The sequence below is a fragment of the Crocodylus porosus genome, unplaced genomic scaffold (genome assembly GCF_001723895.1).
Source record: "Crocodylus porosus isolate Cpor-Errol unplaced genomic scaffold, CroPor_comp1, whole genome shotgun sequence".
NCBI lineage: Eukaryota > Metazoa > Chordata > Crocodylia > Crocodylidae > Crocodylus > Crocodylus porosus.
The window spans coordinates 1,213,805-1,231,441 of record NW_017728922.1 but is presented as its reverse complement, the minus strand read 5'-3'; the positions used below and the strand labels follow the sequence as shown (position 1 = coordinate 1,231,441).

General features: G+C 67.2%; 3 protein-coding genes across 7 annotated transcripts in view; all 3 read right to left on the bottom strand.

Moving 5' to 3' along the window:
- LOC109313291 (papilin-like) overlaps nt 1-2,413 on the bottom strand; it is a 6,343-nt gene extending 3,930 nt beyond the window's left edge. The window contains exons 1-4 of the mRNA XM_019539786.1: nt 2,320-2,413; nt 2,043-2,189; nt 1,048-1,188; nt 486-704 (exon numbers count right to left, since the gene is read on the bottom strand). Of these exons, the coding sequence (XP_019395331.1) occupies nt 486-704; nt 1,048-1,188; nt 2,043-2,189; nt 2,320-2,413 (601 nt within the window). The remainder of the gene's footprint in view (nt 1-485; nt 705-1,047; nt 1,189-2,042; nt 2,190-2,319) is intronic.
- A 682-nt stretch (nt 2,414-3,095) lies between these two features.
- Nucleotides 3,096-7,138, bottom strand: WFDC3 (WAP four-disulfide core domain 3). Of its 3 annotated transcripts, XM_019539515.1 has the most exons (9): nt 6,786-7,138; nt 6,529-6,669; nt 5,969-6,115; nt 5,722-5,865; nt 5,397-5,540; nt 4,998-5,138; nt 4,634-4,780; nt 4,404-4,544; nt 3,096-3,391 (listed from the first exon to the last, which is right to left on the bottom strand). In XM_019539515.1, exons 1-9 carry the CDS (start codon nt 6,868-6,870, stop codon nt 3,381-3,383), a joined length of 1,101 nt encoding a protein of 366 aa, XP_019395060.1. In that variant the 5' UTR covers nt 6,871-7,138; the 3' UTR covers nt 3,096-3,380. The 3 variants fall into 3 exon arrangements, with proteins under 3 accessions (XP_019395060.1, XP_019395063.1, XP_019395062.1); XM_019539518.1 differs by lacking the exon at nt 4,404-4,544; XM_019539517.1 differs by lacking the exon at nt 4,998-5,138.
- Nucleotides 7,139-8,571: 1,433 nt separating this feature from the next.
- LOC109313112 (WAP four-disulfide core domain protein 2-like) lies at nt 8,572-14,846 on the bottom strand. 3 transcript variants are annotated; one of them, XM_019539512.1, is made up of 4 exons: nt 14,716-14,846; nt 10,922-11,056; nt 9,042-9,194; nt 8,572-8,755 (listed from the first exon to the last, which is right to left on the bottom strand). In XM_019539512.1, exons 1-3 carry the CDS (start codon nt 14,810-14,812, stop codon nt 9,043-9,045), a joined length of 384 nt encoding a protein of 127 aa, XP_019395057.1. In that variant the 5' UTR covers nt 14,813-14,846; the 3' UTR covers nt 8,572-8,755; nt 9,042. The 3 variants fall into 3 exon arrangements, with proteins under 3 accessions (XP_019395057.1, XP_019395059.1, XP_019395058.1); XM_019539514.1 differs by having other exon boundaries at nt 14,722-14,846; XM_019539513.1 differs by lacking the exon at nt 14,716-14,846 and adding an exon at nt 11,207-11,469.
- Between the last annotated feature and the right edge of the window lie 2,791 nt (nt 14,847-17,637).

Here is a 17,637-nt window from a genome sequence, read left to right as displayed (position 1 = left end):
CGTTTGACCCCCGTACTCTTTCCTGCCATGGCAGGGGGTCGGACTAGATGATCTGCTCAGGTCCCTTCCGACCCTAGGAACTATGAAACTATGAAACCCTGTGCCGCAGCCCCTCATGCTCGGCAGAGCCCTGGGCTGGGCGCTGGCTTGCAGCCCCTGGGGATGCCTCACCCCGCGCTGGCTCCAGGCAGGCCAGGCCACGCTGGATGTGGCAGCGCTTTGCACTCCCTGGGCAGTCCTGGTCCCTGGAGCAGGGATCCAGGGTGCCTCAAGGGGCAGGGCCTGGCAAATGCAAGATGACGGGTCACAGGCAAGGATGAGGAGGGGCTGGTGGGGTGCCCATGGAGAACCAGCTGCCCTGGCACCTCCATCACTGCAACCTGGGGTCCCGCTGAGCTGGGGAAGACCCCGCTGACTCATGATGAAGGGAGAAAAGGGGTGGCTGGGTCCCACCCCTCGAGCCCCTGGGCCCCAGCCATCCTTACCATCAGCAGCACCTTCCTGCTGCCCGCTCCAGTCCCCTCCAGTGGGCACGGAGGACTGGGCGGTGCCGCGGGCGTCCCACTGCGGGTCTATGCACTCGAGGCCGCAGCCAGTGAAGCAGCACTTCTGGTTCCTGGGGCAGGTCCTGTCGTCCTCACAGCGGCTCTGGCAGGGGCTGGAGCTTGGCTGCACCATCACCTGTGGGCACGTGCCCGGGCGGGCTGGCAGAGCGAGAAGCAGGGCTGTGGCTTCTGGGCACTGTCGTCACACAGCGGCAGGCTTTTGGGCCACGGTGCTGCCCGGAGCCGCTGTCTGCGGCCCTGGACTGTGAAGAGACTGGAGAGCATCTGGAGTGCAGTTGGCCCCTATGCGCTGGGGTGGGGAAAGAGGCTTCCCCTTGTAATTGTGCCATGGCCAGCGCTGCTGGATGGCCACGAGCCTGCGCTGCCAGCCTGATTTGGGGCAGGGGGTCCTGGTGACCGTGTGCGCCCGCGGGCCGGGCCGGAGGGAGGACGGCTGCTGCAGGCGCGCGACCCCGGCCCCCACGGCCCCCACGGCGTGTACCTGGCTCGGCCGGCGTGCACTTCCGGCGGCAGCCCAGCACGCAGCACTTCTCGCCCGGCCCGCACTCGGTGTCGTTCAAGCAGTTCACCGGGCAGGTGGTCACCAGGCCCGGCTCTGGCTTGGGGCAATAGCCCGGGCGCACTGCGGAGCAAGGAAAGGCGCCAGGCAGTGATGGACTCCCCCTGGGGCCCATTCTGCTCTCGGAGCTGGGCGCTGTGAGGCCACGTGAACGGCCGTGCAGGTCCGTGCGGCTCCCACCCAGGGGGGACTCGCAGCGTCTCCCAGAGCAGCGAGGACACATGGAGCACAGCCACGCTGCCGACCCTCAGCCTCCTTGCCAGGCTCCAGTTGCAACTGGTGGGGGGGACCGGTGCAGCCCGCGGCCCAGCTGCTGCGGCCTTGCAGCCGCCATCCCAAACCCTGAGCCTTGCTGTCCCCGAGACGGGGCTGGCAGGGTCTGCACCCCTCCTTCCCGCCTGGCGCCGACACGTCTCCCCGTTCTGGGGAGATCTTTGCTGCTCTGTGACCCCTGGGGCATGGTGGTGTGGCAATACCTGGGTTGTGTCACGGGCGGCCGGGGGGCACGACCAGGCGCTCAAGGCTGAAGCCCTGGCAGGACACCATGGCGCCGCAGCCCAGTTCATGGCCAAAGGGCAGCAGCTGCAGCCCCGGGGACTGGGTGCATGTGGTACTGGGGCCGGCCAGGGCTGGGCAGCATCCGTGTGGGAGCTGGGGGGTCTGACAGCACAGCACCCCCCCAGGTCTGCTGACAAGTTTCTGGCTGGGCAAAGAGACACTTGGGGATAGAGACACCCCCCCTCAGGGTCCACGAGGAGCATGGAGCCCAGGTGCCCCGGCCCCGTGGCCGCGTGGCATGCGCCTGGCTCGGCGTCACCAGGGGGAGGTGATGGAGCAGCTGTGCATGCGCCCCGCAGCCCTGTGTCCCGGGGCTCCCCGGGGTGCCTCCCTCCTCTCCCCCAGGCGCAGGGACAGACCTGTGAGAGGGAGCACGCAGGCTCTCATGCCCCCGTCGCTGCAGCACTTCTCCATCCCGGGGCAGGACTTGTCCGAGAGGCAGTAGAGGCAGGACGGGCTCCTGCCCTCCTGGCTGTCTGGGGGGCACTCGCCCCACTTGGTGATGGCTGGATGGGAGATAGGGCGCCTTTCACACCCAGGGGCTGGGGCTGCCCCCAGAGCCCGAGCACCGTCTTGGGGCCTGCGCCCACAGGGCTATGCCCAGCCCCGCTACCCCAGGTACCCCCCAGCACTCACCCCCCTTCTCATTGTCCGGCACGGTGCTCAGCTCTGCCTGCTGGGCCAGGACCCCGGTGACGAGGAGGAGGAGGAGGACGGTGCCTGACTCCATGGCTGGACACAGCAGCCTCTGCGCTCCGGCAGCTGAGCCGGGCGGTATTTAGCCCCGGGTGGGCGGGGCGGGGCAGCAGGGCCGGGTGAGGTGCATGTCCAGGGACGCTGTGGCCGCAGGGCTGTTCTCAGAAGCCGGCAGTGGGTGCCCTGCCAGGGGCTGCAGCTTATCTGCTGGGAGCAGCCTGTACAGGGCAGCGTGACCCCGGGGGCTCAGCACAGGCTGCAGGGCTGCGCCTGGGGTCTCGCTCGGGCATCTGAGGGTCACCATCAGTTCTCGCAGGAGCTGGGGACGCCAACCCTGCTCTCCCACCCCCCTTGAGGTGACCTTGACCTTTCTGTGCTGATCAGACTGGGGTGTCCTGGCACCGCTGCAGGCCCACTGAGGGGGTGCCTGCTCTTGGAGCCCAGGCAGCTCCTCCCAGCTACAGTCTGACCCCCCAGCTGATGCTCCCTGTGCCCCCAGCCCCTGTTCCAGCCCCATCGCCCTCTCTCCCAGGGCTCGGCCGTGGTGCTACAGCTGCCTGTGTCCAGGGGCCGCACATGTTCCATGGAGGGATCTCAAGCTGCCCCTGGTTTGGGGGGGCATCAGTGCTGCCAGTGCCCCCCTGAACCCCGCCAACCCCAAACCATAGCATGCAGAGAAAGCCCATCACAATAACCACAGGAGATGGGGCTGCCACGTGCCCAGCGTTTATTCCTTGTGCTCAGCCTGGAGGCGAATGGCCATGTCTCCAGGAGCCGTGGAGGTCAACCACATGAATACTCAAGCTGCAGAGGCCACGGATGCTCTGGGCTGCAAGGGGCAGGTCTGACCCATGCCCCATGGGGGTGTCAGACCCCCGGGCACAGCACAGAGCCTGGAGGGGCAGCAGCCATGGCAGAAACCCCCTTTCCCTCCAGGCAGGGGCTGGAGGGTGCAGGAGCCAGGGAGTCGTCCTGGAGCCGGCCGCTTCCCCAGGCCAGGTCTAGGCTGGGCCTGGAAGAGAAGGAGCGGGGGTCAGAGCCAGGTGTGCCCTCCTCCCCCAGGTGACGGGGACGTGGGGGAGCTGCCGATGGACCAGGACGTGCCCCGGTGAGCAGCTTGAGTAGCCCTGGCTTCACGTGGGCCCTTGCGAGCAGGCCTCATGGCCACGACTTCTGCCGCTTGCCCCAAGCTGCCTGCAGAGGGGTGGCTGTAGCCCCCGTGGGCAGAGGCCCCGGTGCCCGGGTGGACAGCAGGCACCTGCAGGGGCATCTGCAGAGGGGGTGGCTGCGTGTGGCATTACTTGCCCCACTGCCTGGCGTGGCTGTGGCTGCAATGTGGGCGAGGGGCCAGCTTGGGCTTGAGCTGCGTGAAGCAGGGCAGGCATCACTGGAGAGGGCCCAGCCCGGGGCGGTCCATGCAGCCGTCCCTGCCACCGGGACCCTGCGCCCGGCGCGATGGGGGTGGAGGGTGACGGAAGAACGAGAGAGGTGCAGAGAAGGGCCAGGGGGTGATGGGTGGTGCGGAGATGCTGCTACATGAGGAGACTCCCGGGGCCAGGCATGTTTTGTTCAGAAAAGAGATGCTGCAGGGGGCATGAAAAGGGTTCACAAGACACCAAATGGGGAAGACAAAGGCAGGAGGGATTAGTATTGCCTCTCTCGCCGGACAAGGACAAGAGTTGCAGCATGGGACAACAGCCCGGCAGTTTATAGCTAACACCAGGCAGGTCTTTCTCCCTCGGCGTGGCATTAAAGGTGGGACTTGTGGCCACCAGATGTGGTGGGGGAACTGGACCTGTGCTTGACAGAAAAGGGCATCCGTCGCTACTGCGCAGGGAGAGGGGCACGGCCCCTGCATCAGAGCGCCCTGGACCCTAAATGCTGGAGGTTGCAGGGGAGAAAGGAGCAGGGCAAACCCTGCTCAGACCCAGCCCCTCTCCCTTCCAGCCGGGCAGGAGAGGGGCCCAGACGGACCCAGGGTCCGCCCCAGTCCGTGGCAGCTCTGATGGTCCAAGGACCCACACCTGTCTCGGGAGGGGTGCACGTCCGGGCGCAGCCGGCCAGGCAGCACTTGCGCCTGCCCGGGCACTCGGCGTCCGTGTGGCACTCGGCCGTGACGTTCCCCAGGCACACGTGCGGCGTCCATCGGCACAGGCCCGGCTTCTCTGCCAGGGCGAGAGCAGCGAGAAGAGCATGAGCGTGCCAGCCCTTTGCTCCGTGGTGGCCTGGTCCATCCCCCCCGGCAGCTCCTTACCCTGCACGATGGGGGGGACGCAGGCACGGCCACAGCTCATCAGGCAGCACTTCTCGCCCGCCGGGCACTCGCTGTCCTGGCCACACAGGAGGGAGCAGTCCTCGGCCTCGTCCTTTCTGGCAGGGGCAGGGCAGAGCCCGGGCCGCACTGGGCAGGCGCAAAGAGATGGTGTTAAGGGGGCTGCAGGGAGGCTGGCGCTGGGCTCGGTCCTGCTCTGGGCACCCCCTGCCCTTGCCTGAGTGGGCACCTGGGTCACTCATCTCTGCCCCCTGTATCCACTGCTCAGCCTCTGGGGGCCTGCGAGACACCCCAGACCCCTGCATGGACCCCTTCCCCTCCCTACCCCGCGGCCCACCGCCCTTACCCGCAATGGGCGGCTTGCAGATGTGGCCGCAGCTGGTGCTGCAGCACTTCTCCACCCCGGCGCAGTCCCAGTCGCTGCGGCACGTCTCCATGCAGGGCCCCAGGGAGCCTCGCAGGAGCAGCGGGCAGGTGCCCGGCTTGGCTGCAACATGTGAGGGCCACCCGGTGTCACGGCCGGCCAGGAGCCACGACACCCCCCTCCTCGGACCCCGGAGGGGTGAGGGAGGTGCAGGGAAAGTGGTCGAGCTGGGGCCACGGGGCCACGGCTCTGCTGCTGCTGGCCCTGTCCTGCCCCCCACACCTAGCACCTGTCGGGGGGGATTCTTTCCTAAGCAGGGGTCCTGGGGGGCACTGATGCCAGTGGGAGGTGGAGGGGAGTGGATGTGTCGGGGGTCGGTACCTGAGTGCGGAGCTTGGCAGTGGTGGCCGCAGCCAGTATCACAGCACTTCTCGTCCCCCGGGCACTCGGAGTCGTCCAGGCAGGCGTCCAGGCACGGCCCCTTGGGCTGCGCTGTCGGCATGGCCGGGCACCCCTCCGGCTTCTCTGCGGGAGAGATGCTTGCTGCCACGGCTGGGAACCTCCTTCACCCGGGTCAGCCGTCGTGCATGCACATGCGTGTGCAGGCCTGTACACCTGTAGCCCTGCAGGGTCACAGCTCAGCACCGGGGCAGGATCTGAGCCCAGGGAGCTGGGGTGAGGGCAGCATGGGCAGCCCTGTCGGTACCTTTGTAGGGGCTCATGCAGCCCAGTCCACAGCCGGTGAAGCAGCATTTCTCATCCCCAGGACAGGTCCTGTCGTCCTCGCACTGGTTGGGGCAGGGGGCGAAGTCCGGGGAGGCTGGCTTCCGAGGGCAAACGCCGGGCTTGGCTGGGAGGAGATGGCAGCTCTGGGTGTGGCTCGGCGGGGCTCAACCCCCCTGCAGAGGCAGGAGCCCCCTCCTCACCAGCCACCCGCTCCCCAGCAGCCCTACCTGGCTCGGGGCAGAGGCAGCGAGCACAGCAGCCCTCAGCGCAGCACTTCTGCCCCGCGGGGCACGCCGTGTCGTTGGAGCAGCTGGCCGCACAGCTCCCCGTCCCCACCTCCTGTGGGCTGGACTGTGGGCAGTAGCCTGGGGACACTGCAGAGCAGAGACATGGGCTGCAGCCCAGCCCTCGGGGCCTGCCCCTGCACTGGGTCACCCCTTGGCACGTGGGACCACAGTCTGCACGGCCCCCATCGAGGGAGACCTCTGGGAACAGACCGTGGGTTGCATGTAGGTGCAATGTGGTTGTTTGTGCCCTGCCTGCCCCGGTCCTGGGCTGCACTGGGCACCGAGGGCAGGCACGAAACCCTCTGCAGAGGCCCCAGCCCCACCCCCACCCGCTGTGCCTGGGGCAGCTCTGACCTGACCTGGGGCAGAAGGCAGGGAGCCCGCTAGAGCGGGCAGGAGGAAGGCAGGGGGTCTGCCCGTGACATACACCTTAGGGGCATGAGCATGGGGTGCCATCCTGCACGCTGCTGTGGCAGCTGGGCTCCGGCAGCAGCACATACCGGTGGCAGGGAGCAGGCAGGCTCGCAGGTGCTCCCTGCTGCAGCACTTCTCAGCCCCCGGGCAGCCCCGGTCCGAGAGGCAGTAGACCCTGGAGGGAGGCACGGCCTTGACCTCGCCAGCCGGGCACTCTCCTTCTTTACCTGCAGCAGAGAGAGGACACCGGAGCCGGGGCTGTATCCAGCCAGGGCCTGGGGAGGACAGGGGTGCAGCTGAGAGGACAGGCTGGGGACGGGGGGCAGCCCCGCTCTGTGCTTACCTCCCTCGCCCTGCCCTGGGGCGTCCGGCAGCTGAGCCCAGAGGATGAGGAGCCCCAGGAGGAAGGCGATGCCCGCTGGCTCCATGGTGCTGCAGGAGCTGTCTGGTGCCTGGGCCGTGCCACCCGGGATTTAAACCCTTGCCCAGGCGGGGAGAAGGGCCGGCTCGCAGGCGGACAGCAGCTCTGCCACCGTGCAGCATGCCAGCGCCAGGTGCCAGCCCTGGGAGGGCCGGAGCGTGGGAGAGCTCAGCGCTGCCGGCAGCTGGAGGCCGGGGGAAACCCGGGAGGTGCTGGGCTCGTGGCCCACAGCCCGGGACTTTTCCAGGTCATGCAGTGGCTGGGGGGCTCCCAGCTGGGCCGTGCCCAGCTCCGCTGGCAGCACCCGTGGCCCTTCTCCTTGGACACAGGACCCATTCCTGCTCCCTGATTGGCTGAGAGCAGTTGTCACGCCCGGTGCCTGGTGCGAATTCCCCCGGTCCGGCATGCGAGGGCAGCGACCGCTTGGCACCAGCCCCTTGCCCTGGCCGCTAGCAGGGTCTTCCCGCGGACGGGCCTGAGCACGTCTGAGAGCCCAGCCTGCCTGGCCCAGCCAGCTGCGCCCCACCCCGGGACCCCCGCGTGGGCCAGGCCTCGTTGCAGACATGCCGCAGCGTGGGGACGGAGCCCCTTCGCCTCCAGCCAGCGCCAGCTGTGACTGCACGGTGATCTCCGCGATGGGGTTGAACGCAGCAGGCCGGGAGTGCCAGGCCTTGCCTGCCCAAGCCCACCGCCGGCCACCCCGGCTCTGGAGAGCGCTGGGGGTGGCCGGGGGCCTTGCAGGTGCCCACTGCCGTAGGGGAGGCGCGGTGCGCGGCAGGAGAGGGCGCGGGAGCCGGCGCCTGGGAGCAATCTGCCTCCCCGCCTGCCAGCTGCGGGGGGCCCGTGCCAGACGGCTCACTCGGGGCCCGGGCACATCCTGGGAGCCAGCGGGCAGCCGGATCCTGCCCCCTGCCCAGGCTGCCGGAGCCCTGCGCATCCGTGATGCCAGCACGGGCTGCAGCACAGCGGGGCACGGCTGCGGCCACCTGCGTCCGGCGGTGCGTGGCGTGACGGCGTGGGAGCAGGGCGGTGGGCCCGTCTCCCTGCCGCGACCCCTCGCTCGACCCCCGGCGCTGCCACGGGGTGGGCGGCGTCGCCTGCGGAGGTGTTCGACTCTCCCGCCCGGGCCGTGGGGCCGGGGCCCAGCTGGGGTTTCTGTGCTGGAGGAGGGAGGAGGCACGGCTGCCTGGGGCTGTCTAAGGAAACATTAACCAGAGAACAATGCTGTGGGCCGCCGGCCCTGGCAACGGGGCAGAGCGCCGTCACCAGCACCGGCTCCGACAAGCCAAGCCGGGCAGCCCCGGTGACCCTTGCTCCGAGCCAGGCCCCAGGCGCTGCCTCCTGCGGACACTCGTGCTGCCCCTCGCAGGGACCCTCCCCCGCCCCGTCGGCTCGTCCTCCTGCCCCACGAGCTCCTGCTTGCTTTAGGCCCGGGACTAGGGCCCCGAGCGAGAGCCTCTTTGCCCCTTGCTTGTTGGCAGTGGCCAGTGGGTCTGTCTCAGCCGCTCCTCACCCACGCCCCGCGCTCTCGCCCTTTCCCCATCGGCAACTGCCCTGAGACAAGGCCGCGCCGGCTGCTTTCCAGACCTGGACCGCAGCGTGACTCCCAGGCACAGCCCACGCAGAGCACACACTTCAGTGCCATCCTGGAGGAGGCAGGGGCCCAGCCCAGCCCCAGAGCAGGAGGAAATGCAGACGCGGACAGTGCTGTCAGGGCTGCGGAAGAGGCTGCTTTATTGGCAAGAGTGTGCAGGGCTCCAGCGAGCCCAGGACGGGTGCTCTGGGCAGCAAGTGCCAGCGGCTGGGATGGGACCTGGGGATCCAGTGCAGGGAGGGTCATAGCGGAGCAGCTTTCCTTCACCTGGGCAGAGGCTGGCAGGTCTAGGCAGCACCTGCAAAGAGAGCACAGAGCTGTGAGCAGGCTTCAGTGCTGACCCCGCGGCAGGTGGGTGCAGGGCAGGGGATCGGCAGGGACTCCTCGCGCTGCGGGAGCTCTGGGCGCTCGGGCAGGGGGCGGTGGGAGGTGCAGGTCCCAGCAGCCTGCTCCGTGGGTGTCAGGCGGGGTCAGCTGGGGCATGGCTGTGAGGTGGCCTTGCCCACACATGCTCTGCTCCACCCCGGGGTCCGGGACCAGGCAGGTGGGGCGGGAAAGAGGGTGTCCTGGGGCCACGCATGCACCTTAGAAGACCGGCGTCATGCAGGATACTTTGCCGCAGCCGTTGGCGCAGCACTTCATGTTGCTGATGCAGTGGGAGTCCATGCTGCACTGGTTCCTGCACAGCCCCAGCATGGGGATCCCCGGCTTGATCTCCGGGCAGTTGCCGGGCTTCGCTGGAAGGGCAGAGGGGACACAGTGTGAGCCTGGGAGACGGGCATCGCTGCCCCGGGCCACGCACCCCTGCACAGCCGCATGGGCACCGTGCCCTGGGCACAGAGGTCTTCAGGGAGTGTGTCCTAGCCCCAGCCAGGGCACAGCCACCCCGTGCCCCTCAGGCCTACGCACCTCCCGAATGGCCCTCGGGGTGGCCGATACCTTGGGCTGGGTGAGGGCAGGATGTCGGGGCTGGGGCTGAGATGGGAGCTTTGTGCTGGGCCCAATGTCGTGAGGAGGAGCTGAGCGCCATCCGCCAGCCAGCTGCACCGGCTCTGGGGGCCCGCGAGCTGCAGCGGGGCCGGCGGGTCCCTGCCCGGGGAGTCGGCAGCTCGCGGGAGGGGGAAGGAAGTGGAGCGGGTGCTCGAGCCCTGCGCCGCTCGGAGCTGCAGGCCCAGCGCCAACAGGAAACACCTGCAGCAGCTCCTGCCGACCGCAGCTCTGCCAAGGGGAAGGGGAAGGGGCAGCGCAGAGCTTCCTCCTCCAGTGCAGGACAAAGGGGTGCGGGCTGCAGGGGCAGGGCCTGGCCGCCTCCGGGACCCCGCTGCCCACAGCACTGACGTCACACGGCCTGGCAGCTCGCCCGCTGTTTGCTTTGCCAGCGCAGCCTGCTCTCAGCACTGCACTGTTTGCTCTGGAGGATTCATGTCCCAGCGAGCTGTGCGCTCGCCTCACCCCGGCCGCTGCAGGCCCCAGGCTGCGCCTGGCCCCGTGATCTGGAGGGCTGCAGGGAGACCATGCACTGACCATGTTGGTTACCGCAGCTCTGCACCAACATGCTTGGCCAGCCCAGCCGTCCTCAGGTCAGGATCAGCTCCAGCCCCAAGAGGACCAGAAGGACCGGGAGCTGGAGTCACTGGCCTCAGCTGACCATCACTCGCTGGGGCTGAATGCATCCCGGCCCCTGGACCCTGCCCAGTGCTCTTGGCCGGCAGCCGGTAGCGGATGAACACTGCTGCTTCATGGCGACGGGCTGTGAGCAGCTCCTGCAAACTCTTCGGTCCCTATGAGGACGTGCCCAAACCCACCCCACTGAAGCTGCCTTGCAGGGTCCCTCTGTGCTGGCTGCATGGGCCCTCGTGGCCAGCCACGTCCAAGGCCGGTGTCACCGCGGAGCCAGGAGCTGTGTCCTTGTAGAATAGCAATGGCCGCAGGCTGACGACGGCCACCAGCCATATGCGCGCTCCTCTCCGGCGGCTGGCCCCGTCATGCCCAGCCCAGCGCTCGCAAGGGGACTGCAGGGCAGGGTCCAGCATGCAGCGGGGGGCAGGGGGGGCAGCCCTTGCTTCCTTAACGCTGATGCAGCCATGGGAGGGCTTAGACCCATCAGTCCCACCCCCGACTGCGTGTGGAAGGACGAGCCACGCTCCAGCCTGGCTCACGGCAGCCTGCGCCGCATGGAGCCTGCTGGTGCCAGCAGAGAGGCCGTGCAAAATGCCTGTAAAGAAGCCTTGCCACTGGCTCTGTGCCGGGGTGCAGGGTGTGCCTGGTGCGGGTGCACCCAGACGGGGCGGTGCTGTGCCCAACCCGGGCCCTGGCACAGGATGGCACAGATGGGCAGTACTACCAGGAGCAAGCGGGACCCTCTCTGTGCCCACCTGCCTGCCGCCCACCCTTGCTGCACGTGGGCCCTGGCTAAACCAACCCGGGGAGGGAGGAACTGCTCCCGTGTGCAGGGGCGCGTTACCGTTGGGCGTCTGACAGGCCATGCCGCATGCCGTCAGGCAGCACTTGAGGCTGCCATTGCAGTTGCTGTCATCCTGGCAGCCCTCAGTGCAGTTTGCCGCCTCTTTGGCTTCGTCGGGGCACACGCCAGCTTTTGCTGCAATGGCAAAGGCACACGGTGCAAGGTGGGCTCCGTGGACAGGCCCCACATGGACGCCACAACCTCTTAGCCCGCTCATGCCAGGCACCAGCACGATGGGGCTGTGACCGTGGGTCCCGGCGTGGCAGGGGTGGGTGCTGTACTCACGGGTGGCATTCTGGCCGGCGGCAGGTGGCAGCTGGGCCCTGAGCACCAGGAGCCCCAGCAGGAGCAGGAGCGGGGGGACACGGCTGCCCAGGGGCATGGTGCTGTGTGCGCGCCGCCCCGGCTGGGCTTTAAGCTCTGCCTCAGGTGGGGCCGGAGCAGGGGAGGGAGGGACGGGCTCCCAGGTGATTTATAAGCAGCCGCCGTGTGCTCCCCCCGCGGTCCATTGCACAACCGGCTGCCGGGTATCAGATGTCTGCGCTCGCCCGCCCGCCGGAGAACCAGGAAGTGCGGCCCAGCATCGCCGGCCGCCGAGCTGGGCTGCAGCCCCGGCCCTTCCCTTTCGCCCTGCGGCTCCTGGCCCCTGGCAGCCAGGGCAGGGAGTGCCCGGCTGCCGGCAGCTGTGAGGGGGCACTGGGCTGCAGCCCAGCCCAGGGCATCGTCTGGGGGACATCAGGTCTCCCCCTCTCTGGCAGTGATGCCCTGCGCTCACCGCTTCCCTCCAGCTGCATCATCTCCCCATCCGGCCGGAGCTCGCGCCCGCCCCAGGCCTGGCCGCCCCCAGAGCTGAAGAGCGTGGCTGCAGACCTGGCCTGGCTCCAGCTCCCAGCCATGGCTCCCCCTCCGCCTTCTCCCTCTGATACGCCCCGGGCTCTTGGTGATATGCCCTCTCCGTCTTCCAGCCCTCGGGGCCTGGCAGTGGCTTTGCTGCGGTGTACCAGCACCTCCTGCACAGCCTCAACCACATCACCGCTGTCCACAGGGCGAGATCCCCTCCTTGCTTCTCTTCTCCCACATCCGAGGGTCCCTGCGTGGCCAGGGCCCCTTCCTGGTGGCTCACAGTCATGGCATGTCCACCACGGCCCGGGTTCTTCTTAGATCCCTGGCATCTACAGCAGGGTCCGGTCTCTGCACGCTGCTGGCTCTCTCTGTGCCCAGACGGGCTGCGTGACCCTGTGCTGTGTCTGCCGGGTGAGCTGGACCCTCCCAAGCAGCCCCACGCGCCAGCCCCGTCCTGCTCAGATGACGCTCTGGACAAGCTGGAGGCCCGGTGCCGTGTCACTGCCAGGGAAACTGAGGCACAGGCACAGACACAGACCGACTTGTCAGGACCGTGCTGGTCACGGAAGCAGCATCTGCTCCTGGCCAAAGTGCATCTCCCTGGGGGAATCCCTCCATCATGCCGATGGCTGCGGCACACCTGGGGTGTGGGGTGAGCTCCATGTGCCGAGATAACTCAGCGCTGGCCCCCTCCACCCTGTGTGTGTGCACAGGGATACCGACTCCATGGTCAACACGAAGGCAGGTAGGGCACGTCTGTAAATGATCACCTGTTTGTCATCCCACCTGGCGTGCATGGAGCCTGGCAGGCGTTTGTGAGGCCAGAGGCCAGCGCTGGCACCTGGGGGTGGGGGTGGGGGGTGACGTGGACTTGGGCTGCACTGTGGAGAGGGCTCCTCCACTTCCCTGTGCCATGCTGCCCTCCAGTTCACCCAGTGCTGGGCAAGCAGTGTCCCCAGCAGCTTGGAGGGCCCCTGGCAGGGTGGCACCAGTGCTGGGAGTGCAAAGGGGTGCTCAGCTACATGCACAGTGAGAGCCGTGGCTTGCACTGGTTGCACCGCTGCATGCCCGCATGATGATTTGCTGGAGCTGTGGTGGAGATCGGCACTTGCTGCCCTCCGGAAAGCTGAGCTCTGGGCCACCTGCCTGTGCCAGTAGCAGGCCTGGCACTCCCTCACTCTGGGGCTTGGCCTGGGGTGCAGCTCTTGGGCACCCTCCCCTGTGCCCCGCTCCCATCCCTCCAGGCTCGTGCACCTGCAGACAGGTCCCACCTGCACCCCCCGCAGCTGAGCGGGTGCGTTGCTGCAGCTCTCGGCCCGTGTCACACCACAGCCCTGCAAGAGCGCGGCCGGGATGGAGTTGCGGGAACTGGCCTGAGCTGGTTCCCCTGGCTCTGGGGCTTCCTGTGCCGGCAGCCCAAACAAGTCAGCCGAGGGTGAAGGAGGACGAGCACGGGGATGTTTGCTCAGAGCTGCAGAGTGCCTGGCATGGGGCTGCTCCACCTGCGACGGGCCAGGGGCTGTGGCTGCAACTGCGCATGCAGTTGCAAGCAGAGAGGTGCAGCCCTGTCTATCCAAGGGCCCTGCAGCCCCCAAGATGTGGCGCAGCCCCTTGGCTTGCCCTCAGGTCCCAGGTGCTCAGACGCACTTCTGCCTCCTCCCCTAGCAGCAGCACGTAGCGCTCAGGTTAGCTGAAGGCGGCAGCAAAGCCCTGCCCGCCCGAGCTGTGCCTGTGCGAAGTGACGGGGCAGAAAGCGGGTCCCGCAGGCATCGCTCTCAGCAGGCAAGGCTTGGGGCTCTCCAGACCAACGGCCCTTGCCTCGGCCCTGGGGACGCCCAGGGCTCTGCTAGGGAAGGCTTTGAAGCCCAGTTGCAGGGGGACTGGAGATGGCAGGAGCCAGCCCCAGGGACCTGCTGCTTGGGGGGGCAGGGGCCCTGGGGTGCCCAGCATGGTGGGGCCTGCGCCCCGTGGGCACCTCTCTAGCGTTATAGCTGCGGCTTTCACCTGCACTGCCATTACCTGGCCTTCGCCTTGGAGGCTTATCTCACTTCCCACCATTGCTCTCATCTCCCCCCGGCTCTGCAGGGAGGATTTCCTCCCATGACAAGGGCTGGAGCACAGGACAGCCCAGAAGCAGCTTGGCTGGAGGCAGCGAGGAGACCAAAGGGCAGGCTGGGGTCTGGGGATGGCCTGTGGCTCGGGGGCTCGGGGTGGGAGGAGGGGGAGCCCTCTGTGATGCTGCTGAGGACCCGGCTGCATGCAGCGAGGCCGGAGGCTGAGTGGATGCGTGGCCCCGCGTCCCCCGCCACGCTCCCTCCACCTGCCCACACCTGTGGCTGTTTGCACAGGGTCAAGGGGACAGCGTGACCCTGCTGCCATCGCCCATTCTAGCTCCAGCCACCTCCAGCCAGCCGCAGCCTTCATGAGGAAGTGACTCACTGGCACGGGCCCAGAGGAAGGAGCCTGGCATCCCACCTGGCATCAGGCCAGACCCTTGGCATTTGCGCTTGGGGGCTGCGACGTGGCCTCAAGGTGCACCTGTGCTGACACTCCCCCCCCCCGGGCTCCGCTCTGTCTGCGGGTGCTTGGTGGCGTGGGAATAGTCGGGGAGGGGGGTTGTTCTCCTGGGCTCCCCAAGACCTAGCGCTGCGTGTGCTGCCTGGACCGCTGCATGGTCTGCGGTGCCGCAGAGCCGGCGGGGCATCACAGGCACCCAGCTCACGAGCTCTGGAGATGTGCAGCATGGGGGCAGCTCCCCAGCAGGCACCAGCGTGGTGGCTGGGGTCATGCCACGGCGAGGGTGCTGTCAATGATTGCCAGCCGTGGCTCGCCTAACGGTTAGGCTCATGCTGGGCAGGACGGGGAGGGGAGGTGGCCCCAGGTGAGCTGTGCAGACCCCTGCATGGCCACAGTGCACGGCCACGACGAGGGAGTCCCTGGGGGACACTTACACTCACGCCTTGGGATGAGTCCTGCTCCAGGAGCCAGCGGCAGCGCGTCCCCGAGCATGAGGAGCCCCACCAGGACAAGGGTGCCTGCCAGCATCATGGTGCGGTGGGAGTGGGTCTGAGTGCCGGGCCCCACCGGGCTGGCATTTTAAGCACTCCCCAGGGCGGGGTGAGACAGGGGAGGGGCTGGCTGGCTCCCAAGTGACCTTTGGGTGCTGCGCCCCAGGCGGCACCCACCCCCTGCCACCTTGTTCTCTGAGCAATCATTTACCTTGGCACCGCCCCAGCCCGGCGTTGGGCCTGCAGCTGGGTAGGGGGCACGGGGTGGGAAGGACCGGGGGGGACCCATTCTCCACGGTAAGTGAACACGCGTTGCCTTCATCACCCGAGCGTGGCGCGGCCGGAGCCCAGCTGGGACCTGCCGTGGGCTTTTGTAGCACCCCCATGCTGCGCCAGGGAACACCTCGTGCCCCGGGGAGCCCTCGCTGGCTTCTGCCCATCCTGAAGAGCCGGCCTTCCTCCCGGCCGGGGCAGAGAGGGGGCCAGGGGCCAAGCCAGCCCGGTGCCCTCTGTGCCTGGGCAGCACAGCGCAGCGCACCGTGGCCTTGCCCCCTGACACCAGCCTCTGCACCCTCTCTGTCCTGCTTCCCAGGCCTTCCCCAGACAGTGTGCCGCCCTGCCCTGCCCTGCCCTGCCCTGCCCTGCTGGGACGGGACGTGGAGGTGCCTGCGGCCCATCTGGCTGCCTGGGGGTGCGGGCCAGCCCAGGAAGGTGTGGGGACGCGGGGATGTTTGCAATAGTTCTCAGGCTGCTGTACGTGACTCGGTTTCCCTGCTCCCTTCGCAGGAAGGAGTTAACCCCCCTCGGGGTGTGGCAGAGGGGATGGGGCTGTCAGGTAGGCTGTCATGGGGCCCGCCAGAGACGCGCCGTGGCATCGGGACGGGAGAGAGGGAGGAAGCCCGGGGTGTGGAGGGGCAGGGACCACCCCTGCAACCCCCTGCTGCACACCCGGCTCTGCCGGGCGGTGGGGCTGGTTCTGGGTCTCCAGCCTGGCTCAGCGATTGCTCGTGCTCTGGGCAGGAGGTCCCCCAGCTCCTGGGGATGTTTTACTTCCCTGGGTGCCCACCTGGGGTCAGGCGGTGCAACCGTGCCCCCCGCCAGTGTCTGCGTGCCCTGCCCCAGGGCTGGGGCAATCACGGCTGCTGTCCGAGGGCCGGCCGTGCGGCACCCCTGCTGCTGGCCCGAGCGAGGTGCAGCCTGAAACCAGCTCTCCGCCCCATCCTGTCCCGACTCAGGCCCCCACCTGCAAGGCCCCTGTGCATGCTCTGCTGCAGTCATGCAGCCGTCAGCAGGGTGCCACTGCCCCATCTCCCTCTCGGTGCCAAAGGTTGTGCAGCCCCTGCCCTGCCGCCCTCCTGCCAGGCCTTTTCCTCTGGGCTTTGCTGCCCCTTCCTCCACCCCGAAGCTTTGCCAGGAGGGGCAGTTTCTGGAGGGTGGCACAGAAGCAGGGTGGGCTGCAGACCGCCGCTCTTCTTCTCTCCCAGCTCCCCGCACTTCTCCTGGCTGCTGGATCCAGGCTGCAGGGGTGCGGTCCACGCCCCCGGGATTCCTGCTCCTTGCCAAGTCTAAGCCAAGCGCCTGGGGGCAGCAGCGGGGGTTGAATTCAGGGAGCCTCTGGGTGACTTCAATGGACTTCATGCCTCATTATCCTCCACCTGGTCCCTTTTACGCTCTCCATTGCACAGGGGTTAAGGACCTGCTCGCCTTTCTTAATGCTCTTAATGTTCCACTAATGAAGCTCTCCTTTCTTCTGCAGCTCTGCAGCCTGAGAGCTGCTCCTGGCAAGGTAGCTCCTATGTCACAGCCCTGCAGCCTGAGTTAAACTCTAGCAAAAAACCCATTAACTCAGGCATGGAAATAACTTTCAGCGAAGCAACGGCTGCAGTGTCAAAGCGCCGAAGAAGGCTTGACACTGTTTAATGAATCTGAAAAAGAGATGTCCACTTAGTGCTAATGACCACAGGACTAACGAAACAACAGCTTTTGATTATTTTGTTGCCAAGTGAATCACGCATTTTTTTCAATGCAATAGATGAATTAGCAAATTTGTATTTTGCTGTTGTTCCGCTCTTAAATGGAATAATAACCATACACTGAATAATAAGAGCCCTAGGCTAGCAGTTTATTCGTACAGCTTCTAGTTTCATTTTAACTCAAGAAAAGTACGCCTGGTGTTCTATGTGAGGAGGCACACACCATCTGCACCCCCCCTTTCAAGCCCCGGGGTCTACCCATGCTCTGCTCTTCCCGTGCCCGGGGCGCCTCTCTGCCCGGTGCTGGGGGCAGCGCTGGAAGTGTGTGGTGGGCACACGTGTGCCCGAGGAGAGGGCCCCAGACTGAATAAGGACACAGAGGTGCCATTTCCTTGGGTCCACCCTGCATCACCTGTATTGGGGACCTCCTGCAGGATGCCAAGGAGGGTGGCCCAATCCCGCTCCGCTGCCCATGCTGCGTGCGCCCTGCTGCCTAGTCTGGGAAGTCGAGGCTGCCCTGCCACCCCGCTGCCCGGGCCTCCACCGATCTGGTCCTGTGCGGGGGCAGTCCCTGTGCCCCCGTGTCCCCCAGTGCTCCAGAGCTTGTTGTGGGGCCCGGCCTGGGCAGGCCCGTGGCGCTCCTCACCTCACCCCTCAGCAGGCCGGGGGGCACTGCCGCTCCGTGTCCGTGGCAGGACGCCAGAGGTGCCTGCCACTTCAAGGCCCGCAGGTGCCTGACGAGGGCGGCCCTTTTGGACCCAGGGCTGCCCATATAAACAGGGCAGTGGGGGGAGGGGGGAGCTAGTGTTAGAAATATTATTAAAAATGCATTATCAATAGCTGTTAGCTCCCATCAATAGTTGTCCTTTGAATAAGTACGGCTGCCAGCCCT

Excerpts from the sequence above, each read along its gene's own strand:
- WFDC3 (XM_019539515.1), bottom strand. The coding sequence starts at position 6,870 with ATGGAGCCAGCGGGCATCGCCTTCCTCCTGGGGCTCCTCATCCTCTGG. Across the intron at positions 5,866-5,968 it reads CTGCCTCTGCCCCGAGCCAG|CCAAGCCCGGCGTTTGCCCT; the intron begins GTAGGGCTGCTG and ends ATCTCCTCCCAG. Across the intron at positions 4,781-4,997 it reads CTGCAAGCCGCCCATTGCGG|TGCGGCCCGGGCTCTGCCCT; the intron begins GTAAGGGCGGTG and ends GCGCCTGCCCAG.
- LOC109313112 (XM_019539512.1), bottom strand. The coding sequence starts at position 14,812 with ATGATGCTGGCAGGCACCCTTGTCCTGGTGGGGCTCCTCATGCTCGGG. Across the intron at positions 11,057-14,715 it reads ACTCATCCCAAGGCGTGAGT|CAAAAGCTGGCGTGTGCCCC; the intron begins GTAAGTGTCCCC and ends TTGCCATTGCAG. Across the intron at positions 9,195-10,921 it reads GGCCTGTCAGACGCCCAACG|CGAAGCCCGGCAACTGCCCG; the intron begins GTAACGCGCCCC and ends CTGCCCTTCCAG.